General features: G+C 40.6%; 1 protein-coding gene across 4 annotated transcripts in view; it reads left to right on the top strand.

Annotated features, from left to right (window-relative positions):
* LOC139008524 (sperm flagellar protein 2-like) overlaps positions 1 to 27267 on the top strand; it is a 130424-nt gene that overhangs the window by 30307 nt on the left and 72850 nt on the right. For all 4 annotated transcript variants that reach the window (XM_070411843.1, XM_070411842.1, XM_070411841.1 and 1 more), the window contains 6 exons: positions 850 to 1037; positions 3978 to 4146; positions 19369 to 19588; positions 21343 to 21491; positions 23183 to 23258; positions 25179 to 25240. In XM_070411843.1, coding sequence (XP_070267944.1) covers positions 850 to 1037; positions 3978 to 4146; positions 19369 to 19588; positions 21343 to 21491; positions 23183 to 23258; positions 25179 to 25240 — 864 coding nt within the window. The remainder of the gene's footprint in view (positions 1 to 849; positions 1038 to 3977; positions 4147 to 19368; positions 19589 to 21342; positions 21492 to 23182; positions 23259 to 25178; positions 25241 to 27267) is intronic.

Below are 27267 nucleotides of genomic sequence, written 5' to 3'. Positions count from 1 at the left end.
CAAACCGAGCTGAGGGTAATGACAAACTGCTTAAGTACTTCGTTGCTTTCTGCAGAAATACATGTCTCTAGGCATGAATGTTATCCATGCATTAACGCTGCGACAGCAGCAGGCTTTGTTGATGTCTAAGCACATGTAACATTTGTCGGCAAATGTGCGGTATTTTCAGGTCAGCATAATTGGGGGATTTCCAAAGGATTTTCTACGTCTAAATCAGTATTCTAGAACTCCCCCACGAAGGGCACGGCTGAGCAGCTGTGTCTGAGCAAGGCTCCTTAGACGGGTACAAAGAGGACAGACGTGCTTGAGGTCTAGCACTGACGTGCCTGCGTCTTTTTTTCCCCTTTAATGTTGTTGTGTTTTTTTTTATTGATTTTTTAGAGAGGGAAGGAGGGAGAGGAATAGAGAGATAGAAACACATGTGCCCTGACCGGGAATGGGACCAGTGACTTCCTGCTTCATGGGGCTGTACTCAGCCACTGGGCCACACTGGCTGGGCAAAGGCGCCTGTTTCTCTCTCGTCCCTGACTACTTGAAACCCGTGAGATCAGGACTTCGTTTAAAACACTTAAGACCCAACTTATCCTCAGTCCACTTTGGGCTTCCCCTGATTAGCCCCAGTTTCGTCCGTACTCGGTTTTGCTGATCAGTAAGCTTTAAGGGGAGTATTTCCAAACTTGTCTTTGCCATCATTCTCAGGAGAAGGGACCCTATCATTTTTTTTCCTGGTGTAAAAGGAGGTTTCATTCTATTTAGAGATCTATTTCTGTTATTATTAAAATGAAGACATTATTTTCTTTTCAACCACAGCCCAGTCACGGTGATTTAAAAGTGTCTGTGTCACCCTAGGCTTTGGCAAGACAAGCCAAGCTCGAGTTTGAAGAACAAGCCATCAGAGAGCGGGAACTTCACGAGCAGATCGCTGTGGAGAGAGCACAAGCCCTCTACCAGAAGCACTACTTAGCATGCACAGAGATTTTGGATCAGATACTTGACTTGTCCACGAAAGTGGCAGAATACCGGCTTTTGACAAATAAGTAAGTCTTGTTTTTTTACAGTTAACACAATAGAGACACCCCAGAGAATGAGAAAGGTTACGATTGTAAAGCAGACACTGGGTGGGAAGAGAGAAAAATGTTTCATGAAAAGAAGGCTGAGAAGTGGGGTCCAGAGAACCTGGATACTGACTTAATTCACCCCTGACTCGCCTTATTTAACATGCACTTATAGGTCTTTGACATTTAAATGTGTGTAAATTTACTACAATTTACTAAGACAACTATGATAAGTTATTTGAAACACTCGGGACTTCCTAGGAGACAGGAATTGTTTAAAGATTCTTTTACTAATAATCAATGCAATTTATAAGAAAATATTGAGCAAAACAGGAAATATTAAGACTATGCCAAAATAAGAACAAGGGAAAATCTAAATTTAAGTAGAAAGTTAACAACAAGGGGATAAATTGAAACACAGTTATATGGGCAGCAGGTTTGCCAGTTACTGCAACTGAGCTACAAATTTTATCTGAGTTTCCTGGTGGCCAAAGCAAAAGGGAAACATATATTATTTCTATGTCAAATAGATGACTTAAAAACCCACTTACAGAGCACAACTGTCTAGCAAGCTCAAGACTTCTTATATGCATTAGTTTGATTATTGTAGTATTTCACGGAGGCATATACTAGTCTGCCTCTTACTACTCTTAAGTCCTGCTTCATGAAAATTAATATAGAGAGCATATTGCCTACGTGAAACTATTTTTATTATAATTTTAAAAATACATAAAAATTTAAAGTTCCAGAAGTATTGATACATAGAACTTTTAGGGAGGCTTTCCTTTGAAAATGTGTCTTTTAATTGCAACTGAATAAGTTAATTGCACATGAACACGGGTGGACAAAAGTAGGTGTGTAGTTGTGAGTACTCAAAACAGAGTTTGATTCTTCTATTATTTATTAATTATTCTATTACTTATTTGTATTACAACAGTAAACCTGCTTTTGCCACCCCCTGCATGTTAAGATGTTTTTTTAGTTTACATGGTTAACAATCAAGATAAACTGATTTTAATTTCTCTATATTCTGCACTAAGAAAGATATTATCAGTATATATATTTTTGGTATCAAGCTATTTATATGAACTGACTTTTGTTAAGATTGCTCCTTAACAAAATTATTAATATTCAAATAGTAGGCTATTAGTTCAATAACTGCAAGATTAAGTTTGGGCAATATATAATTCAGTGATTTAATTATTTACTTCATCATAGAAGCCAATGACGCTTAAATAATTCTGGTGTTATTTCTATGCGTGAGCTTATTAACTTCTAAACTTCCATATCTCCATAAAGCAATCTTTAGCAACTATTAATATTTTATTCATGGAAAACATGATTATATTTTAAATTATAACTTTAAATACTACTTTTTTAATGTATCCCTCTAATGTTTGTAAGTGTACAGTTCAGTGGCATTAAGTACATTCACATTGTTGTGCCCCGTCACCAGCATCCATCTCCAGAACTTCCTCATCATTCCAAACTGGAACTCTGGGTAATTAAACAATAACTCCACCCTCCCTCCTTCCCCGGCCCCAGAAACCACTGTTCTACTTTCTGTCTCTATGAGTATGAGTGTGTGAGGTCCCTCGTGTAAGTGGAAACATGGGGCATCTGTCCTTTCCTATCTGGCTGATTTCATTAGCATGTCTTCAAGGTTCATCCATGTGGTGCCATGTCTCAGAATGAAATACATGAACTACTGCTGGTTAAGTTGTAATTTCAAGCTCTAGTCCAGCTACTTTTAGAGAGCTGTATCTGAGCCATGTCAGTCTCTTTCCTTCCTTGCCTGCTTCATTCATCTTGGAACTATTGTCCCATCACTCTGTCTGATTACTTCCTCTAGTCATCCCTCAGATTTAAATAGAAATAATTACTGATAAATCATCTCAAAGATTAACAAATGTTCAGTGATAATAAGACAACCATACAGTCGATCTTTCTGTTATACATTAATATGAAAATATGTAAACCAACTGGCTTCTTAAAGGGGCTTTGAAAAGTGTTCCACCTGTTCATTTTGTATAGGAGGGCACTATTGCCAGAGCATTTAAATTATTTCCTGAAATCACACAGCCATTTAACAAGACAGCTGGGAATAAAAAACCTAAGTATTATGATAGTGTGAATCATTTTGTAATATATTGTTCTTAGTTCATAGTCAGAAAGTTTGAAGAACAGTGTCTTTAAGTAGCATTCATTTATTCAAACCTACTAAGCCCCAGACATTTTATTAACCTTTAAGAATTGCCCTGACCGGTTGGGCTCAGTGGATGGAGTGTCACCCTGCGGGCTGAAAGGTCCTGGGTTCGATTCCGGCCAAGGGCATGTGCCTTGGTTGCAGGCACATCCCCAGTCGGGGGTATGCAGGAGGCAGCTGATCAATGTTTCTCTCTCATCGATGTTTCTAACTCTCTATCCCTCTCCCTTCCTCTCTGTGAAAAATCAATAAAATAAAAAAATTAAAAAAAAAAAAGAATATAACAGCAAGTTGGAATCCCTGGTCTCAAACAGCAGACCCTGGAGAATGTATCCTATATAATAAAAGGGTAATATGCAAATTGACTGAACAGCAGAACAACCAGTTGCTATGATGCACACTGACCACCAGGGGGCAGACACTCCATGCAGGAGCTGCCTGCTGGTGGTCAGCCACTCCCACAAGGGGAGCACCACTCAGCCATAAGCCAGACTAATGGCTGGTGAGCACAGTGGCCCGCCTCTACATCGGTCGGACATCCCTGGAGGGCTCGCAGACTGCAAAAGGGTGCAGGCCAGGCTGAGGAACCACTCCTCCCCACCAGTGCATGAATGTCGTGCATCAGGCCTCTAATATAATAATAGAAAGACTATAGTTTAAGGTGTATGTATGACTAACCGTTGATTCATCTCTACCTTTTTTTTCTTTTGCGCTAGTCTGATTCCACATAAAATTATGCATGATTGGAAGGAACTGTTTTTTCATGGAAAGCCCATTTATGAGCAAGCCTCTATTAAGGATCTGCCAGCTAAGCCTTCTGCAGAGCAACTTATAGAAATGGAGAAAAGGGACTTGCTAGACAACAATGATTATGAAGAATATAAGGTACGAACAAAAATGGAGTAATTAAGGTGAATGCAACATAATAAACATCCTGTTAACATTAATTTTGTGATATTATTTTATTCTTATTAATAAAAATGGGATTTTATATTTGCATTTTTCCCTTGGTTTAATGTGTAGTAAAGTACTCATTTGTAAATGCCTAACTACATATGCTCTATTATCTGTTACTCCCAGTTAATATTATGAGTGGTCTGAAAGTAATCAAGCATAGCACATTTCCTGGGCAGATAAATTGCAGAATTTTAAAATGTTTTTTTTATCAATCAGCATTTTTCTTTGTATGAGCTAACTACCTTTGCTTCAAAAAACCCCTGTTAAAGGGTATTTCTTTAAAAAATGTATCTAAAGACTATATTGTTCTTAGTGGCAAATGAAAGAGGAGAAGGTCTGAGCTTTATGAGTAGCAGAGATTCAAACAAAACTTTATTCAAAGATTTTTTTGTATTGGGTACCAATTGTTTTCCTCAGATGAGCTGCTAAAAAGCCTTTGGGGTCAGACAGACCAAGGGCTCCTCATTGAGACCACAGGCAGCCACTGATTATTGTAGCATTTCACGGAGGCATACACTAGTCTGCCATATTTACTCTATGATGAAGTAAATAATCCCTGCTAAAAAGCCTTTGGGGTCAGACAGATCAAGGGCTCCTCATTGGCACTGCCATGTGCCAGCTGTGAGACCACAGGCAGCCACTCCTCCCAGTGTCAAGACTGATTTGTGAAATGACAATAATAATATACCTACCTTACTTTGTTGTTTTGAAGATAGTACATTTAAAAAATGTCTGTTTTTATTAATTTCAGAGAGAGGAAAGCAGAGGGAGAGATAGAAATATTTATTATTAGAAATATTGAATTAATTCCAGAAGGGCAGTAAGTGCAATATGAATGATTTGGCACAATCATTTGTTGAAGCCATCAAATACTCACTAAATAGTTGTTGAAGGGATGCATGAATGAAGTAAATGAATGACAATGAACTGGGCAAAGTGTAAAATAGCACTAATATGGAAATACTGAAAGAAGGTAAGAATATGCAAAAAGGCAAGGAAAGAAAATGAGATTATGAGAAACTAAATGTACACCATATTTTAATTGGATGAATCTGTATTTGTATTACTAAGAGAACTGTTATTTATTAAGGATTGAGTAGAATCTTATGGGATATGTGTGCAGATTTATTTCGTTTGACCACAGAACATACTAGAGGTAGTGTGTCAATCTGAAGTGTCATGCTACAAAATAAAATTTTTTGGCAATATCGAGTTATGAAAGGAATTTCTTTCCACTGTAAATTGTCGTTTTATTTGATAGATCTTGCTGATTCATGGAATATTGATTTCTAACTTATTTCTTAAACAGCTCTCTCTACTCTATTTTTGTTGTTCTCATAAATCAGGAGGCCGGGTAGCCTGCAGCTTAGCAAAAGATTTGTCTTTTTAACTTTTTTTTCTTGTTTGGGAAATCATTACCACAGGAACACGGTCGTCTTACCCACATCCTTTGTAGGAAATTGTAAACTTTTGTTAGGTGTGTGTGTGTGAATGTCTGGCAATGCAGTTTATTGTGTTTATAGCTTTTACTGTCTTTCAGGAAATGAAAATTACCTTAGGATTTCTGATTTGTGTTTATATACTTTGCTCCTTTTGACCAGATGATGGAAAATAATATGCAGATGTTATACATTAATCCTTCCCTATTGTTAGCACTTCTTTTGTCTCTTCGGGATCTTGTTAACTGTTCCTGCCTGCAAGCAAAAAAATAAATGTTTCAACTTGTAAAATATATTATTTGGCTTAAGGGGGACAACACAGCCTGGTTTAGCTGAAGGGAGCAGCTGTCCATACTTAGCATTGCTAAATTTGCTCAGCCTTTCTAGTCCTTAGGTATTAAATGCATAACTTAGAAATTAGTCTTCCAAAGGTTTGCCTTCTTAGCATAGTTTATTGATGCCCATAAACACCATCCTTAAATAACTAATATCTCCCAATTTTGAGTCCACACTTTTAAGGCATTGTTAGAGAACTATCATGCTTAAATATTTTAAATATTACTCCTAGAAATTGGCATGAAACACAATTTTGCTCATATATGCATCATATATAGCTGCCAAAAGTTTGTCTCTTATTTATTTTTAAATATATATATATTTTTATTGATTTCAGAGAGAAAGGGAGAAAGAGAGAGAGAGAGAGAGAGAGAGAGAGAGAGAGAAACATCAATGATGAGAGAGAATCATTGACTGGATGCCTCCTGCACGCCCCCCACCAGGGATCAAGACCAGAATCAAACCGGGGACCCTTCAGGCCACAGGCCTACACTCTATCCATTGAGCCAAACCAGCTAGGGATGTCTCTTATTTCTTAACATTATTTCCTACATCATCACACTCCATCATCCAGGAATGGTATGGCCAGAGATATCATTCACTTATCACTCCTAGGGAGGAGGCTGTAACAGCATCATGGAACAGCCGGGCCCCACTGGGATTCCCAGGCAACTGCCACAGGAAAACAGTGAGCAAGGAAGAGCCCTGAAAACCCAGTGCACCCTGGAGCAGGGGAAGCCAGGAGCCCAGCTTCTCGAGCTCTCTGGAGGCACAGTCCTCACACAGCAGCCAGTGGTTCTCAATTACGCACTGGACTCCTCCTGGTAAACCCCAAACTCTCCCAAGTGCAAGTCCTTTTCAGGAAGTCTCCGCCACAACACACTTGGCAATTTGCAGGGCTCCACTGTGCATGCCAACAAACAAGTTTTAGTTGGAATTCCCCCAATTCGAAAGAAGGGTATTTTGTGTCCAGTATATCATGTTGTTAAGTCGACCAAAGTTTTGTCATTGTTATTTTGGTTTGAAAAACTACTGTTTAAGCTCATGATCACTTGAGCTTGTTGCGGTTGTTGGGCTAACCCTAGAGTGTATGTTGTAATGCACATTTTTATCAATAGCACTGTTGGCTTATGATATTCTACTAACTAGACTTTATGATGCATTTGTATATATTGTGGTTTAACATTCATGCTCCTGTCACTACATCAGATGTATACACACCTTCTTTCTCAGCAAATCCCCAGATTTGTTTATACATTGTTTATATATTTGCTTATTGCCAGGTCCTTTTCCACTGGAGAATAGGAATGAGGGACTAAATCAACCATGGGGTTGCCTTCCTATGTCTCATCTGATTTGTCTGACTGAAAGACTCCAGACACTGCCTTGTTCTTACTCTCAACTCGAGCCTTTAGTATTGATCCAGTGGCTTCAGACTCAGCTTCTAAGAGTGGACACGCCAGCTTAGCTCTGGCTTTGCTCCCTGGCTTCCCAGTGAATGACCTATTCTTCATAGCTTATTATTTAATCAAATTTTCTTATGGGCAGAATATCAATCTGAAGCCCGTGTCACTCAAGTGAAATCTCTGGGTAACTGACACAAGCACAGTTATAGATTTTAGTAGCAGGTAAGTGATTGTAAATATCCATTTAAAAAAAAATAAATGTATTTAAAAGATATTTATTGCATTAGTCAACTCAGGTTGCCACTGTAGACTGGGTGGCTTCAAAATACAGGAATGTATTTCTCACACTCCTGGGAAATCCAAAATCAGGGTGCCAGCAGATTCAGTTTCCTGGTGAGGACTCTCTTCTAGACTGCAGGCGGCCACCTTCCCACTGTGTCCTCACATGGAGCAGAGGGGGGTGGGGGGGGAGACCTCTTCTCTTTCCTTTTTAAAGGACACTATTCCCATCATGGGGACCCCCACTGTCAAAACCTTATTGCCTAATTACCTTGCAAAGGCCCCACATATGAATTGTGGAGAGACACAATAGAGTCCATAACATACCTGTTTACTCAGGACACTTATGAGATACCTCAGAGTGCAAGCTTAGGTAATACCTCAAGTGCAAGATTCCTTGAATTCAAATGAAATGGCTGTTTCATCCCTTTTTTTTTGCTCCTTGCTGAGAAAGAAGTCTTAAAATACCCTTTTTTTTTTTTTTTTTTACTATGAAGATATGTTTGTATCTTCTATTTTGAGCGTTGTGGGAGTATAGCTTACTTTTGAGTGAGCAGTTGCTTACATGATGGAAGTTGAAATAATCTGTCAGACCTCCTACTTTAAAAATTCTGTTTGCCATTGTACCTGCTGCCACACATTATCACTTCTTTGGATTAAAACATAAGAGGCATCTGCTGATATACAAACGTTTCCCAAGATAGGTAACAAGAATAACCATCAGCCTCTACAATAGGAGCTAGGAAGGAAGGTTGGTACTGAAAGGAATATTCCCACCATGGTTCTAGTTTCGTTTTTATGTTATGCACTTATTGGCTCTATTTGTTTAGAGTTTTGTCTCCAGCTCTCTAAATTCCTCTTGTACTGGTAAGGCTAGCTAGCCGGCTTTTCCAGGGTAGGCCCCATTGTGTGGCGGTGTCTTAGTGGGATTACCAGTAGGTCCTATCATACTGATTTATGATAACCAAACATAGTGATACTAATTTACAAAGTAGAATATTAATGTATTGATTTTCAAAGGGAGCTGTAGTAATCCTAGCCCTGTGGTTATCAAGAAACAAGGCTATCTTCCAACTATTGTTGGCCAAGGATTTCAGAGGACTTGGAGGGGGTTTGGCAGAGGTCTTGAGCCTATGGAGTAGAGGGATTAGAAGGGGAACTTTGGTCATGGGGCCCAATAAATCTCAAGAAACTTGAATGGATCCAAGAAAGTCTTTGAATTTTGGTGTGGGGCAGAGGTGTTGGGCTGAGAACTCTCCCACCTGAAAGAACCCTCTCTCCCCCACTGATCCTGTCCAGTTCCCAGGGCCTGTCAGCAATATACTTTGGTACATTGGACATAGAGTTGTCTTTGATATATTGGGTCAGTGCCACCTATAAGCTTTTTTGGAGTGGTCTACACCGCTTTGAGGTATTAACCTTATGTGACATTAGAGAAATTCCAACCCAGTCTGTCTCTCTGACTGTCCCTGGCTGAGCAATGGTAGCAGGTAGGTGAATTCAGATGTAGAAGCTTCTGGAAAAGTTTTTGAGCAGCAAGACCATAGCAGTTGGTATCGAAGTGATCTTGAGGGAGACACCACCTCCCTGGTGAATAAAGCATAGTTTGACCAACTAAGAAATACAGTTTACTGTTTTTATTAGAAGGACTACCAACTCTAGAATTGTTTGGTGGTCCTTTCACAGGGAGAGAGTTGATATAATGTCCACTGTGATAATGTCCCAAGGGCATTTGGGGGTCAGGAGGACTTCAGTAGCCTTAGAGTCTTAATTTGTTTCAGACCCAGGCAATTGGGCTGTAAAAAGCACTGGACTAGCTGCACAGCTGCTGTAATCCCCAACATGCTGCCTTCAATGCCCCAGGAGGTCCGGGGTGCTTGCCAGGGCAGAGAATGGAACCAGGACTATGGACCTGTCCTTTTGGGCTGAATAAGCTACTCCTCCCTGGATCTCCTCCTCAGAGTCACTTTGAGCACGTCTGGCATCAGAGTGCCATGCAGAAGCCCCTGCCCATTGTTTGCCGCTGATTTGTCACTGAATTTCAGCAGCACAGAAATATCCGTTTTCAGGACAGAAGAGCTCTCCAAGTGGCTTCATTTCAGTTGCTCCTGGTAATCAGACCTGCAAGACAAAATGTCAGCCCAGATCTGGCTGCCTGATCTATAAGTGAGAAAAAGAAGCCTGCCCCTTCTTGCAAGTGTGGGGCTTTCTGAACTTATGGACCGTTAGAACTAGAGTTGTTGGGTTGTGCATACTGAGGAGCCAGGCCCTCTCAGGTGTAGGTTTCTCCGCTTTGACAGTGATCTTCATCACCTGCTGGGTAATTGACCAAGGCCAATTTGAATTTCCCTCAAAGTAGGGGGATTCAAATTAGGCACAAAGTAGGTGGAATTTATTACCCGGGTCTCCTTTTGTGATAGGCTAGAACTAAACATCTATTTCCATGGCATTAGGTCAGGGCAGGTTGGGGAAGGCTGCTGCTAGGACCTAAGTGATAAGGTTCTGAGTGGAAGCCATTATTAGGATTAGGACCAAATCTTCACATTTCCTAATGAGACAGAATTAACTGCAGGATCTGCTGAGGGTCAGGCATTGGCTACTCACAATTCTTCTTATAGCCAGAACAGTCTTCAGCTCAGCATTGTGGGTGAAGTAGAGTTAACCTCTGTCTTTCCCTGCTTACCATGGGCTACGTATGCACTTCCTGACAATAGGTAGGGGGCTCAGACTGAGCACTCTAGCATAGAGGTGCATGGAGGCATACCTTCTCTCTGGAGGTGCGTCTGCCCTGCCAACATCAGTGAGAGCTGTACATCCCCATGCCCTTAGCTCCTCTGGAATCTACAGGCAAGCCTGGCAGGAAGGTATGGCCGGGTAGCTAACCGTGCTATGACATGACTGGAAGTCAGGTGACTTAGAAAGGCTGCCAAGCTCACTCAGCAGGGCCGGCTCAACTTTTCTAGTTGCTCTGAGACCTTTAAATCGGGTCCCAACGCAGAACCCACTCCATGACAGTTCCTCGGTGAGACGTCAGAATTTAGTTGTCCAGCAGCTGCTGACTTCTCCTCTCTTTCTCCTTGTTAAGGGTTGCACAGGGCAGAATCCATTCTTCTCATTGGAACGTGGCCATCAAAAAGGTTCCACACTGTGGTTAAGAAACCATATAGGGCTGCCAGGTTACATAAGCTGACTCCCCATCATGCAAAGTATCCAACCACCCTTTCTGCTTCTCCTGAGAAGCATGGGCAGTTTCCAGGAATTTAAAAGTCTGAATTACAAATTTAGGCAGTTCCCCCAGATCTCCTCAGGGTTTTTGAGTGGTTGGAGGAGAAAAAGCCTGGGAAGGAAAGGCAAAGAACAGAAGCTCTGAAAGCTGCGAAGTTTTACATTAGTACTCCCTTGTGGAGTATGGCTTTTTTTCTGAATGCCAAACTCCAGTAATTGGAATATAGCCCCTGGATTTTCCATGTTGCCATAGTAATAAGTGTGTTTCTATAACGTCTGATTACCTCTGGTAGGAAACAGGACAGATCCAAACAGAAGATCAGCCAGGATTGCTCGTGCCAGAGGTTCATTTCTTTGAACTGGAACCAAGATAATCAAGATAGTTTATCTGAAAGTAGCCAGAAACAGGAAGCGGCAGAGGTGGGCTCAAGCCAAGTCCTCTGAGTAGGCCAAGGATCAAAGCGGAGATTGGTGAGAACCAGACTAGAGAATGAAAATGAAGCTGGGTGTTTGGAAGGGAGGCAGAGCTGGAACAGAAGAAGATGCGGATTAAAGGCTTGGAAGCAAAGTGAGGAGGCCCTAGGCAATTGCCACAAACAGAGCTGGAATGTCTGCCCCTTGTTTTTATTATCTGCCGGTCATGTGGTACATGGTTGCATCAACCTAGTTTCGGAGACCCAAGGCAAATATCCAGTTAGGAATATGAAGCTAATCGGGTCACAAACAGCTCTCCATACATCACCTCCTATGTGCCCATTCACACAGGCGGCTCCTACCCATTCCGGGACACTATAAAGTCCCTGGCAGCGCTTCTTACCAAGTCCCAAACATATAGGTTGTTAATAATTTATTACATTTCAACTGAGATGCTTTTGCTGCCATAAAGAGATGCCTTGATTTAATGGAGAAGCTCTCTCAAAATTCATACTACAAACCCTGACTTCAAGAAATGCTTCCAGAACTAGCTAATTTCGTACATGGCCTGTGGATTCTTGCCGACTTCTATCTGTAATGATGACATTTCCTGATCTAGATTTGGGGTTGAGTTGTGCCTGTCAATCTTATTTGGGAAACTAAGATCTAAAACCAACCACACAAATAAGATCTAAAAAAAGGTGAATAAACCGGATCTTTAAATGATTACCAATTATGAGAAATTGCACCTAGAATTATGTTATTATTTTTAAAATATATGTTGGTAAATCTCTACTTGGTAACTGTCTGGGTTGAGTCACTGTTAGTATAAAGTCAAGGGTTTATCCTTCCTATTTAAGAGATGAATCCAAGATGATACTTAGACACATGAAATCAGAACTGAGGGTACCTGGTGTCTTGTCCAATAAAACATCCTGTATTTTTTTTTGTTTGTTTGTTTTGTTGTTTTGTTTTTCAAGCAGTGGATTGAGAATAGATTATGAAATTAATTCATAGGTCATAATCATTATTTTTTAAAAATAGAAGCACGACATAATGGAAATGATGCAATGGTGTACAATAGAAACAAAAGCACCTCACCAGTAGTAAGGATAGGTATTTCATACAACATTTTTTTCTGTCTTACACGTACTTGTGCACAAATACTGGCAACAATGTAAAATGCATTTCTTATGGAGGGCCCTTGGCCCAAAATGTCTGAAAGCCACTTTCCTGGAAGATGCAGTACAATTGGTAATTATTTTTCAATAGAGGCCAGGCAGGGGGAGGAGTGCCCACAGGGGTTCATAACAATAAAAAATGGAGACATTTGGTGAAGTGGTTGACCTGGAAGGAAGCCTGTACAAGTAGCTAAAGAAAAGGTCATCATGATGACAAAAATAGAATGTTCTCGGGAATTTGAGGGTTGATAATGGCTATGACAACCCCCGAGGCTGCATCTACAAGCCTCAGTTGTACTTCAGCCATCACAGACTGTCTTCTCTCCCTCACTTTCTGCTGGGTGGTGTGCAAGAAAAGCCAGCCGTAGTTGATGCAGAATTCATGCAGCTCCAAAGCCTTGGCAGGGTGGAGTTGTGGTGCTTTGGCCACTGCACTCTAAAGGAGGCTTAGCCTCATTTTGTGGAGTTACCTCATGTGGCATTTTTTGGGGGTCAGTTTATTAGAAGCTTCCACCATTTGTTTTCTGGCCACTGTAATCAGATAATATGTCTGTTGTTGGGTTTTAGTATCTCTAGGTAAAAAGATGGCATTTCAAGGAAACTGGCAGGTATGAATGCTTTAGGGCTTGAATTGTGAGACACTTGGAGCCTACCAGACTGGGAATAGCTGGACAACTTCAGATCATGTAGATGTTGGTAAAGTCTAGCCATTGACGAAGACACACGCTGGATTGTGTGTACTTTCAAACCAGTACCGCCACTCTGCAGAGGCCACATTCAAAGGTTGCTACTAGATGGCATTGGCATAACCCAATGTGTGTGTGTTGATTATTGTGCTAGTGGAACTCACATGACAGTTGGATGTTTCTCAAGGTCCGGATTCCGTTAGCACAGGTTCGTCGAAGTGAACCATGTCTCCCCTCTCTTTTAAAAGGATAGATGAGAAAGCTCTAACTCCATCTTGGATCTTTAGAAGAAGTGAGAATGAGGTGCATTTGCTTTGCTCCAGGGGTAATCATGTTCAGAGAAGCAAGCAAAGCGTGTTGAGAAAACCACGCATCTCCACCAGCAGCAGCATCCAGCCACTTGGGCAATATTGCAGTCGAGGGGGGGAATCCAGTGAACTGATCACCTGGGAGATCTTAGGTGTGTCTTTGAAGTGTGCACACTCAAACACACCGTTGTCAATCAAGTCTGTCTGTAAATGCTCATGATAATTGTAGCCATAGTTAATAACAAGGGGACCAAGGACAAGGACTTATCAGGCCACAGAACACAAAAGGGTATGACAGACTGGATGTAACCAGAATCAGAAGACTAAGGAACCTGAGGTAGCAACAACATGATATAGAGAACCATGTGAGTGTATTGAATCCGGGCTGGTAAGCAGATTGTTAGGTCCATGTTATCAGTGAAAACAGGAAGAATTGGGAGATACCATGGTCCCAGGAATTCAGAATTCAGTTTCTGGAAAGGTTGGTGTAAGTCAATTGATAAAAATACTACTAGCAAAGAGGTTATGACTTTTAACCAAGGTCAGAGGTTGTTTACTCTGTTGTAATTTTATGATCTCTGTGTGTAGGTAGACAAGAGGTGTTGATAGATCTTGAGTCTTGCACTTTTACCTTCTCAAAAATACATATTGATGGTATTTATATAGGCACAATAAAAATAAAGAGATGTTAATTGTTCATTATACATGCATGTCAGTTGACATGAATTAGTGCTAAAACCAAGGAGCACATTTACACACAAAATAGTGTCTTACTAAAGTACTGGTTTATACCAGGTGATACTTACCTGGTGTTGCCCACTCTAGGCATCAGAGTCCTGAAACTAATAGTTAGATGTCTATTTATAACAGTACCTGAAGGAGTAAAAATTAAATATTTTATATAATTTTCTCTAGTATAATTTTATTATATAATTATGTAAAAGAAAAACCTGGTTCTTCACTAATGAACTAGAAAATCTCCTTTGCTCAGTGGAATGAAACTAGTAATCTTCATTCTGGTCTGAATTTACCTCTTTTTCCAGTTCTTCTGACCTCTTTTTCACTCATCATGTTCTTGTTCCAACCTGAGATGTTTACCTTGACTTACCCTTTATTCTTGGTCTTCAGCTGTGTTTTTAAGATGGTTCTGAAAAATGTGCCCCCCCCCCCCCAAAAAAAAACACACCTTGATTTGTTTATTTCCACAGGTCAGGCCTCCATTCTTTTTCTAATCTAAGCATTCCATTCTCTTCATGGTCAACATTCTGTCCCATTGTGTTCTGCCACATTCTACACTAACTCAGTGATGGAAGAGGGCTTTATTCTGGTGCCTCTGAGCAACAGCAACCATCTCTATACCAGGGACTCAATTGCACAGCCACCTCTACTTCCCTAGGGACATTGCAACTTCTTTCTTTTTTTTTTTAATGTAGAACTCCTTGTTTAGAAATCCCAGAATAGTGTGACTATTAATGCTAATGATGAGCATCTTTTTCTTATTCCTGCCTTTAATGGAAAAATGTATCATTCATCTTTGTTCACCACTACATATCGATCCTAAAGGTGCTAAGGATGTCATCTTCAATTCATTGCATATTAGAGGATTTGCTTTGTTTCATTTTAATTTTTATATATATTTTCTCATCAGAGATGAATTTTGAATTTAATCAGATGCTTCTTGGTCAAAATGATCATGGCTTTTAAAGAAATAAATTAGCCTATTAATGTGATATGGTAATAGGTTTTCTAATATTTATCTTTCCCAGTGTTCATGAAATAACTCTGATTTAGTTATGGCAAGACAACTTCAACATAATATAGAGGTTATGAGCACATGTTCTAGAATCTGCCTGCCTGTGTTCCAATCCAAGTTCTGCCATTACTATTTGTTGTGAACACTTGACAAGAAATTTAGCTTCTATAATACTTGGGTGTTTTCTTCTGAAAAATCAGAAAGATAAGAATACTTTTGTAAGAGTCATGTGAGAATCGTGTGAGATAATACATAAAAACAACAGTATATGGCACATACTGTGTAGTAAATGTCAATTGGTATCTTTATTGTCTCTTAATATAATGCTAATTCTTTTACTATTGCAGGCATGATTCTTGTAAAGTATTTCCAAGTGAGGTTGGCTTGTAGTTTTCTTCTTGGATGCTATTTTTGTCAATTACTTTTGATATCTTTCTGGTATCAGGGTTATGCTAGTTTTGCAAGGTGAACTGGAAAGCTTTCTATTTCATTCCATTCTCTAGAAAACTAAACAACACTTATATTTCAGTTAATTATGGTAGGCTATTATGGTCTTCAAGATTCCTCTGGATATAGTTTTTTGACAATTTTTCCAATTTTTTCATGGTTTTCCATCTTTCAAATATTCCACTTAAATTAAAAATTGTATCATTTTTACTCTCCTAAAATATCATTTTACCATATAGTAATAAATACAAGTTTTTATAGTAGAGTTATACATAACATTTTCTTAAAGATTTTTAAGTCTTCTTAAAATCTGTTACTTTCTTTCTATTATATTACAAAATTGATACTTGCTATTCTTCACCTTTGTTCAGAACTAATTGCAATTTTATTATCAGGATTATCATGGACAAATGTAGGAATATATCAATAACAGGTATCTCAATAGTTTGCTCTCTAATTTATCAATTTCCATTTTTATGAGTCCCTTCTTCCTTATTTTTAAATTTATTTTAATATTTTTTCAATGTTTAGTTTATTTATTTCCTTTCTTTTTAAGTCAAGGCATTATGCTAAGGAACTATGAATTTTCCTCTATGTACAGTTTGATCCCATCCCATATTTTTAATAAATAAATTTAATGTTCTTTTTGGACATTTATATTTTTAATTTCTTTCTTGCATCAAGAATTACTCAAAAAGACTGATTTTAGTTGTTAAGAATTTACATTTTTCATATCTTTCAAACATCAATTTCTAGTTTTATTACACAGAGCTCAGAGAATGTGGTCTGTAGTGTTGTTTTTTTCTTTCCCTCTAATTGATCATTTCAGCAAGAAACCTGAAAAAAACTGGGAGTTAAACATAGACTCAGGAGTTAAACATATACACCATATTGGGCATTAAATAGCAGATAAAACTATTACTGTTTTTTATCTGCTTACTTATTATAGTTTTAATTTAAGTATCTTAATGCTCAACCTGGACTATAATTTGCCTCCGTTAACTCAATATGCCTCCTTTTATAAACTACTAGTAGCCCGGTGCACGAAATTCGTGCACTGGGGTAGGGGGGAAAGGGGCCCCTCAGTCTGGCCTTCACCCTCTCCAATCTGAGACCTCTCAGGGAATGTCCAACTACCTGCTTGTGCCCACACTTTTAACAGATAACAGCTCCATTGTTGTTTCTTTCTTATGCTTAAAACCATTGGAATTAGTAGGTATTCAAAGTGTGTATACATTTTGGGGGGACACCCTGTATATCTCTAGTCAGCAGTGAAAGAAACCAACAGCAGATTTGGAACCCCCAGACAGGGAACCTCGCTCACTCCTGACATGTCTCCCCACTTCACTTTCCACCTTCGTGGGCAGCAGGAGAATCAACGTTTTCTCTCATTAATTCGGAAAAGCAAGTCCTGTCACCCGCTGCCTGGCAGGAGTGCGCTAGGCCCCAAGCAAGCTTGGCTCAGTCAGGGCAGCCTTCGCTCATGGGTGCTGGCACCCAAAGTGCACATTCCTCCTCTACAGTCGCCCCGCCTATCCCACTGTTTCACTGAAAGGACGGAATTCCTCTTCGCCTCTGGGTTCTTGATCTTGAATACTGACCAAAGGCACCTCAGCGAGGGCCGCCCGTGCCTACCAGGTGTGTCTGTCTGCACCTGCTCCTGCCTCAGCACCTGCATTAACCCCCCAGAGGTGATCTCGTAGCTGCACTGGCCTCCGTGGGAACAGGGCATCACCACTCTGCCCACTCACTGTCATCTCACAGGCGCCCACTCTCAACACCCAGAACACCCAGACACTCTCCAAAGGACGTGAGCGCATCAGAGGGGATGTGTGCACATCCTGTGGGGGTGTTAGGCATGCCGGGTTGCTGGAAGTGCAGTGGAAAGGTGGGGGGAACTTGTGAACGCCTTGGTTTGCAACTGTTGCAGGTGTGGGAGGGTGACAGTGTGCTGAGGGATGTTCGCATGCCAGGGGGGATGTGCACACTGGAGGCCTTTGGCTTTGCAGATCCACAAACCCCTGTGGTGTGGCCAGGAGGACGTCAGTCTGGCCCGCCATGGTGGCTGTCCCTGCAATTCTGCACCTTCTAGGCCAGGAGGCAGATCTTGCGCAGCCACTCCTGGGTGCTGATGGCCTGCAGGCGCTACTTCAGCTCAGCCTGCAGGCTCTGCTTGGCGCGCTCACAGCTGTCACCACCGCCATGTGGGGAGTACAGGCCACCCTCCGCTGGCCTGCCTGCCCTATCCAGAGGCTCTCTGCACTGCTCACCTGCCCAGAGTGACTGGGGCTGGGCGGAAGCCAGGCATCCTGCCCTGCCCAACCCCGGCCGATCCGCCCCTGTGCGAGCTGCCTCCCCGCTGGGAAGGGTCACGGATCTTGGTCCCGGGACCGCGGACAGCCTCAAGCACTGCCCCCTGCCCAGCAGGGTCACAGATCCGGGTCCCAGGACCACAGACAGCCTCAAGCGCTGCCCCCCGCCCGCCAGCACATGGATTTGGGTCCCAGACCGCCGACAGCCTCAAGTGCTCCCTGCTGCCCGCCAGGTCACGGATCCAGGTCCTGACTGTGAACAGCCTCAAGCACTGCCCCCCGCCCGCCAGGTCACGGATCCGGGTCCCAGACTGGGGACAGCCTCAAGCACTGCCCCCCGCCCAGCAGGGTCACAGATCCGGGTCCCAGACCATGGACAGCCTTTCCCGCTGCCGCCTGCCTTCAGTATGCGAATTAGCTGCCATCTTGTTGCTTCAGGGTGGGGGTCCCCACTGGGGTGCCTGGCCAGTCTGGGTGAGGGGATGATGGCTGTTTTCAGGCTGGCAGGCAACTGAGGCTCCCAACCTCTCCTTTTTTTCTTTTTTTTTTATTCTGGGATTTATTTACCTTCTATGGCTGTCACTGGAGCTGAGAGCCAGTTTTAGCTCTGAAGCTCGGCTCCAGCTATGAGACCTCTGCTGCTGAAAGCAGGGATCTGGGTTTGTTTGGGTTCTATAATTGTAACACTGTTGAAATCCTGCTGGCTGAAGCCCAGCTGGCTGAAAGCAGGTTTCTGGGGAATGTTTACCTTCTATATTTGCAACAATGTTTCTTAGAGTTGCAGCTCAGAGGCCAGCAGCAGCAGGCGGGGAACCTTGGCTTCCTCCATCACTGGAGTAAGCAAGCCTCCTGTTCGCTTCAGTGCCTGGCTGCCGGCCGCCATCTTGGTTGGCAGTTAATTTGCATATCTCCCTGATTAGCCAATGGGAAGCATTCGGGGCTACGGTCAATTTGCATCTTTCTCTTTTATTAGATAGGATTATGGATTTTAGAGTTGGGTTAGTGTGCGTTTTCTTAATTTTTATGTGGTGAGCTCATTTTTTGCTCTCTAATATGAAAGTATTCACGTTATTAGTCACTTATGTAATTCTAGAGTTCCGATGCTCTAAATTCATGCAAGGGGCTCAACCCTCACAATCCCGGCTTCATCTGGAAGGTCATCTTGAAGGTCGTCTGGACGGTCCTTCTGCTGTTCAGCCATCCAGTCTAATTAGCATATTACACTTTTATTATTATAGATAATAATTTGACGTATTGATTAGCTTTTGTTTGTTATAATTTGGATTTGCTTTCAATATCCTTAAATGCCTAAATTCCACTTTTAAGAATATTATGTTTTGTTTGTCTCATTGCTACTTTCACAGAACATGGTTGGAGAGTGGGCCTTACCAGAAGAAATGATTGAAAATTTACCACCCTCCAACAATTGCATATTGGGCCATGTGGTTCACAGACTAACTGAAAAATCTCTTCCCCCTCAAGTTGAATCAATAGAATCTGAATTGCCTTCATGTGCTATTAAAGGGTGCATATTAGGGAAGACATTTAGTGGAAAAACAACTGCTCTAAAGGCTCTAGAAAAAGGTAGAATTTCTTTCTTTTTATATTTGTATTTATCAAATTATCTTAACATTGACTGTAACTGCAAATGGCTATGTCTGTAGAAAATATACATGAGCGTCTGCTTATATATTAGGAAAATCTGTCATCAAGAATTTTATAATAGAATGATCAAATAATTTGTTTCTAAGTCAGACACTTACTGATATAGAGTCATAAACTGTGACTGTCCCAGGCAAACCTGGTTATATGGATATGCTATATGATCATGATGCATAGTGTAACTAGAAATAACAAGTCTTAAACTTTCCTCATAAATTTTACTTACTTTACCAATAAATGAAGTAGGAGATTAATAATTTGTCACAAGTGCAAGAGAAATCCACTGAAAATTATATAATATAAAAAATGTAAATATTTTTATTCTTTATATTTGTTAAATTTTCACTCTGTCTTTGGTGAGCCTTAGTCTTTCTCTGTAGAAGTTCTTTCAGTTAGAGGCAAAATAACAGATTTTCATCTGTTTAATTCATTTTTATTCATTATATTTTTCCCTTTTTCATGGGAAAGCTCAAAATTTGCACTGAGGCCAGGCCATCCTGCATCATTCTAAGACAAAGAAGAGTAGGTCATTATTGAGATGTCAAAGAGCCCTCCTTAAAAAGCAACTAGACAAAATCACAGTGAGATTCCACCTCACATCACTAGAATAGGTTTATTTTTTAAAATATATTTTTGTCAATTTTTAGAGAGAGAGGAAGGGAGAGGGATTGAGAGATAGAAACATCGATGAGAGAGGAACATCATCGATCGACTGCCTCCTGCATGCGTCCCCACTGGGGAAATCAAGCCCACAACCCAGTCATGTGTCCTGACCAGGAATCTAACTGGCGACCTCTTGGTTCCTGGGTCAGTGCTCAACTGCTGAACCACACTGGCTGGGCAGGTATAATTTTTTTTTAATGGGAAAAAGACAAGTAGAGATATTGGGACACATTACTGGTGGGAATGTAAAGTGGTACAGCCATTATGGAAAGCAGTTTAGTGGTTTCTCAAATAAGTTAAACACAGAATTACCATATAACCCCAGAAATTCCACTACTAGTTATATACCAAAAAGATTAAACACAGGTGTTCAAAAAAGAAGAAACAACATTGTATAGGAATATTCATAGCAGTCCCATTAATAATAACCAAAAGTTGGAACTAATCCAAATGTCCTTCAACTGATGAATGGATAACAAATATGATATATCCATACAGTGGAATATTATTCATCCATAAGAAGGAGTGAAGTACTGATGCATGCTACAACATGAATCAACCTTGAAAACATGATACTGGGTAAAAGAAGTCAGACACAAAAGGCCACATACTGTATGATTCCACTGATATGAAATATTCAGAATAGAAATATCCATAGAGACAGAAAACAAATTAGTTGTTGCCAGGGACAGGGATAGGGTAGGAAGTGACTGCTTAATGGGTACAGGGGTTCCTTTTGGGATGATAAAATTTTTCTGGAACAAGATAGTGGTGATGGTTGGACAACATTGTGAACAACGTAAATGCCACTGAAGTGTGTCTGTAGAATGGTCAAAATGGGTACTGGTATGTTCTGTGAATTCTAACATCATAATTTTAAAAAGCAGCTTGATCCAGACCGCAGTTCTAGGGGGCCCTTAAGACAGTGTGAGAAAGTGCACCCAGCACAGAAGGACGATGATGTCAGTGTCCTACATGAAAAGCTGTCAGTAAAACTGCCTTTTGTACTTTAGACTTTCCTATTCAGGTACTTTCTATCGACACTCTTCTCCAAGAAGCTATCAAAGCATATCACGACAACGAAACAGTCAGTGAGACCCTTCTAATTCATCATGAAGCCGAAGAAAAGGCTCTATCGGATCTGCATAGTAGTGAAAGCCAGGCAAGTATGATTTTAGTTATCTTTCTTGCACCTTATATATGAGATTTGAAGCTAGATGGAATCTAAAAGATCTTCTAAACCAGAGATTGGTGGCCTTTTCTGTAAAGGTCCCAAGAGTAAATAGTTTATATTTTGTGGGTCAAGAGGCAAAATGAAGGATATTATGGGGTACTTATATACCACAAGAGAAAATCCACCCCCCACCACCAGTTTCCCTAGGTGGTCCGTCCAGGGTGATGGTCTGACTTTGTGCCCATTCACCTTCCGCTTGAGGCATTCTCCTCAGGAAAGAGCCACTGATGGTGAGGGGGTGGAGGGCCTGAATTTTAAGGGCTGGAGGGGAGAAGATAAGAGTGCTGTACGGAGTTCAGCAAGTCACCAGCGCCCAGAGTGAAATTACAACTCCTGAGAGCCTTGCAGTGGCCAGCAGCAGAGTCCCCATCATGTAGTTGGAGCCAAAGCCAGCCCTGGGCAATGGTCGAGGCCAGTGCTAGAGCTTAGCAGGGACAGGGGGTGGAGGGTGACACCCAGCTTAGTCTCCAGGCTCACAATGGTGTCTTATGGAGTTTTAAGTGCCCACGGACCATATAAAAATAGTCAGTTCCTTAAATTTGGTCCATGCTCATTGTTGGCCAATCTCTGATCTCAATTTGTGGAGGTGGGGGGTTGAAGGGAAGTTTACCAGCATCACATTCTCACCAGTGTTGCATTTTGCTACATTATTGCATGAAGGTTCTAGTGCAGGAAATAGGAGAATATGGCCCCACCTTGGGAGACAGTAGAAGCCCTAAGCATGAATTGGTTTGATTGGGATAAGGGGCTTGGTAATGTCTAGACCAGTGATGGCGAACCTTTTGAGCTCGACGTGTCAGCATTTTGAAAAACCCTAACTTAACTCTGGTGCTATGTCACATGTAGAAATTTTTTGATATTTGCAACCATAGTAAAACAAAGATTGATATTTTTGATATTTATTTTATATATTTAAATGCCATTTAACAAAGAAAAATCAACCCAAAAAAAATGAGTTAGCGTGTCACCTCTGACATGCATGTCATGGGTTCGCCATCACTGGTCTAGACTGTGATCAGGATCCCAGGTTCTAAACCCAAAACTCTTTCCCCTACCTTATGCTGTCTCTGCAATTGAATGAATTAGCAGAGAATCTAATCCAATTCATTGGCATGAGCTATAAAATAAGTATCCTTTAACTATGGATTCTGAAAATAATGAAGTTTTCTTCACTGTGGGATGCTTTGTCTTCCATGTTGTGGTACTCTTCATATTCTAACCTTTTGGGTGCCAGATAACACACATCTTTACTTTACTTCCCTTATGGTTAGCTATGACCGACATCTCTAGGATTGTTCTTTCTCAGGTGGTTTCCATAAACTCTACCTCTTCTCATCTTCCATTGTGTTTTCAAAATGGCAGTTGCTGTATTTTACATAGTAATTGAAGGCCAATTGAAAGACAGATTCCACCACAGGTTACTGTGTATTTCCATAAGTACAATTATCACCAAACTTTGTTTCTTTCTGGAAGTTATTCAGTCCCTCTAAATATCACTTATGTTTTAATGTTACGAATAGTGTTTTTTTTTTCAAACCTTACTTATAGAAATGAAATTTATAATGCTATTAAATGACAACATTAAAACCTGTCCATTTTTGTGTGTTTTCTCCCCAAAGGATCTTCAAAGTAAATTTTCACTTGATCTACTTTCAGAGGAAGCCTTACCAGAAGGAGAAGATAAAACTACATTTAGTAAGTAAAACATTAAAACACATCATCCAGCCCTAGCTGGTTTGGCTCAGTGGATAGAGCTTTGGCCTGTGAACTAAAAGTCCCAGGTTCAATTCTGGTCAAAAGCACATGCCTGAGTTGTAGGCTCAATCCCCACTAGGGGATGTGCAGGAAGCGGCTGATCCATTATTCTCTCTCATTGATGGTATTTCTATCTCTCTTCCTCTCCTTTCCTCTCTGAAATCAATATATATATATATATATATATATCATCCATCATTTAATTTAGAGGGACAGACAAACAGTAAGAAAGCATGTATGTGAGCACAAATGTGCTTGCAGGAGCATCTCACATAATTGTCTCCATGGTCATTTGACAGACAGAACAAGTAAACACAGAGATCCCTAACCTTTGTCTACAACTAGGGATAAGAGACAAAAATAACACGAAATTTTTTTCACACTCCTTCAAGTAGTTGCTCAGTTGGCTGTGTTATCAAGACCACCAGAATATATCCTCCTCCTTTCTTCCTGGCTTTTCATTGTTTGTTTCACCTATGCAGGTCTGGGTGAGTGAGTATTACTGGGGCCCTCTCCGTGTACTACTGCTTTGTTCACAGTGTTGAGGGAGGCTGCAGGATCTGGACTTTTCAAGCCACCTGAACAGTGGTACCTTAGATAATGCTCAGTGTATTCCTAACCATGGGCAAGCAAATAGAACCAAGCTTCCCAAACCTAATGAGAAATTAGCTCCAGTTCTTTAGATCCTTTGTAGAAGTACTGGTAGAAAGCAATTTTAAGTCTTAAATATACTTTCTATGTGTGCTAGTGATGGCTTTTCCATATTCAATAATTTCTTCATATCTATACTGATAAAAGGGTGATATGCTAATTAGACAAGACATCTTCCAGATGTCCTTCTGGACAAAGCCACAGTGGCAGGGGCCAAGGCAGAGGCAGTTTGGGGCGATCAGGCCGGCAGGGGAGAGAAGTTAGGGCCAATCAGGCTGGCAGGGGAGGGCAGTTAGGGGAGATCAGGCCAGCAGGGGTGAGCAGTTAGGGGTGATCAGGCTGGTAGGGGAGCAGTTAGGAAGCGATCAGGCCACAGGGGAGCAGTTAGGGGGCAATCAGGCCAGCAGGCAAAAGCAGTTAGGGGCATTCAGGCAGGCAGGCAGGTGAGTGGTTAGGAACCAGCGGTCCCGGATGGCAAAAGGGTGCAGACCTGGCTGAGGGACCCCCTGCCATGCACGAATTTCATGCACCGGGCCTCTAGTTCTAGAATAATGTTCAGATCCTCCTGTGCCATCATCACAATCGCCATCACCACTGGACAATGCCTAGATTCCCTATGAACATGCAACTCCCTAGAGCAGCCAAGTTTTCCATCATTTAAAAGGAGATATCTGTCCCTTATTTGGGGTATTTGTTTCTTCCAGATATTTTTATTATTTTTTAATCTAAATACTGTATAAGCTATTTTATTACAAAAGTACAGTGATTATAAATGGACTCTGAAAACTTTGTATTTTTTCATAGAATTTAACCAGAACCCCTCTGTCTTCTAACATTTTCTACTTTTAGACTTGTTACTTATAACTAGATAATCCAGGAAAATAAAAATATTAACATTTTCTTGAGAAACTTGGCTTGTTTTCTGAAAAGAAAACCCCAATATGAATGTATTTCTAAGGATATTGTTGTGAGCGCGCCATAATGAGGGAAGGAGGTAGAAAACACCAAGCCACACAGTGGCTAGGATCTTAATGTTGTGGAATGAGGGTAACAGCCATACTGTGGTATTTCTATTACTTCCTTCCTCTGAGTATTAGGCATAACTGGATCCAATGACCCATCAATCCAAAATCATAGATGGTCAGATGCTAACATGGTTGTTAGTTATAAATACTGGAGTTTGTTCTTACCACTTTTTCCTGTTGATAGGTTCTGAAACCAATAAAACACCAAAAGCTGAAGAAATCAAGTTAAGTGACAATGTGTCTAATGTAAGTATTATAATCTTAATTTTGGTTGCTGGTATATTGGAATGTATCATGATCCCTTGCTCTTAGGAGTACCTTCAAGTGGAATGAAATAGCAATGTCTTCCTCTTTGGGTTAAAGTAAATCTGAGAGTAAAATATAAGCTAAATCTGAGTTTACTTTATATTTTTTATATTATTTATCTTTAAAGCAGTGGAAATTTATGTTCAGTTTTGCCAAGTAAGAAAGTAAACACATTCTTTTATTTTAGACTTATGCCAAATTTATATTTATGTGTTTTTCTTTACCACTCAATTTATGACTTTTATTTTCTTTCAGACTCTCTTTACCTCTAAAGAAGTTTCCCAGAATTAACTCTTTGCCTTATTTGTGACTCTACAGAATATTTTATTAACCTCTGAAAAAATGTTTACAACAATTCACTCACTATTGTTTTAGTGGAAACTAATATTTCTGTATATAGTATTGCTTTCCTGTATATGGAAACATTTTTTGTTTATTTTCACAATTCACTGTATGTGCTCAAATAGAATGGCCAGATTAATCAAGTATAATTTCATTTACTTTATTTTTTTTACATTAGATTACTTTTTTATGCATTTCATCATGGAAAAACAATTTTATAATGTTTTAGATTTCAAAACTGTTTAAACAGAGAAAAAGTTTTGGAAGGATATATACCAAACTGTAAACATAATGACCAATAGAGAAAATGATAAAGGGGGCCTTATAATTTCTACTCTGTGTATTTGAAATATAAATTATCAGAAAGGCTAAGTGTGTTTTTATATTTACATTTATTGAGTTATAGGTCCCCCAGAGTCCGTATTTCAGTTCAATTCAAAGGTTATACTTTGTTTCATACACTGTTTTAATGATTTGGGACATATCACTGAACAAAAAAAGAGTTTATGGACCTAATGGAGTTTGCATTTTAATAGAGGAAGACAGAAAATAAACCACAAACACACAAATAAATGAATTGTATGGTCTATTAGATGGTGATGATGCCAGGAGAAGAGAAAAAGTAGAATAGAGAGGAGTAGAGTAGTAGAGTAGAGTAGAGCAGAGTAGAGTAAGGGGCATCAGGGACCTAGGCGATGGAACAGGGGGAAGTTGCTGTTTCACATGGGGCAGTCCTCCTTGAGAGGGTGAAGTTTAAGCAGATTGAAGGAAGATTGAGAGAGTCATCCAAGTGGACCCGAGGACGCACTTCAGGAAGAGAGAAGAGCTGGATGACAACCATGAGGCAGAAAGGTGCTTGGTACCATGGGAGAGGAGTAGGGGATGAGACTAGACAGATGCACAGGAAGAGAGGAGGGTCAGGCCATCAGGGCCTTACAGGCAATGATAGGACATATGGAGTAAAAAGGGGAGTCTTTGCTGGGTATTGAGTAGAGATGTAGTATCATTTAGCGGGCCAAGGGTCCTCAAACTTTTTAAACAGGGGGCCAGTTCACTGTCCCTCAGACCGTTGGAGGGCCAGACTATAGTTTAAAAAAACACTATGAACAAATTCCTATGCACACTGCACATACCTTATTTTGAAGTAAGAAAACAAAACGGGAACAAATACAATATTTGTATTTGCATGTGGCCCGCGGGCTGTAGTTTGAGGACCCCTGATTTAGCCTATAAAATGCTCAGTCTGGTGGCTGAGTCAAGAAGCGGCATCAGGGAAGTTGATATAATAGAGTAGCTTTGTTGGACTAGCCCTTCTACAGATGAATTTCTAAAGCTGGCCAAAATAGAAAAGCTTATTATTTGAGGGCCAGCAGCAGGTGGATAAAGCAAAGCAGCAAACACACACCAGGCAGAAAACATATTGAATGTGACCATTGAATGAAGAAAGCATCGCTGGACAGGAGGCACGCTTCTGCAGGTCATACCAGAGGCATGCCCCAGCTACATGGCACGAGCTGCTAGAACTCTAGCAGAAAGCCTCCATCTTTCTGATTTGAATTATTAGAGGATGAAGTTTGGGATGCTGAAAATTAAAGAAGATCTTGGAAGGGAGGGAGCCACAAGGG

Source organism: Myotis yumanensis, unplaced genomic scaffold, assembly GCF_028538775.1.
Source record: "Myotis yumanensis isolate MYYU_CA2020_CCGP unplaced genomic scaffold, mMyoYum1.0.hap1 SCAF_4, whole genome shotgun sequence".
Classification (NCBI taxonomy): Eukaryota; Metazoa; Chordata; class Mammalia; order Chiroptera; family Vespertilionidae; genus Myotis; species Myotis yumanensis.
The sequence above is the reverse complement of the archived record's forward strand: the minus strand, read 5'-3'. Positions and strand labels throughout refer to the sequence as shown.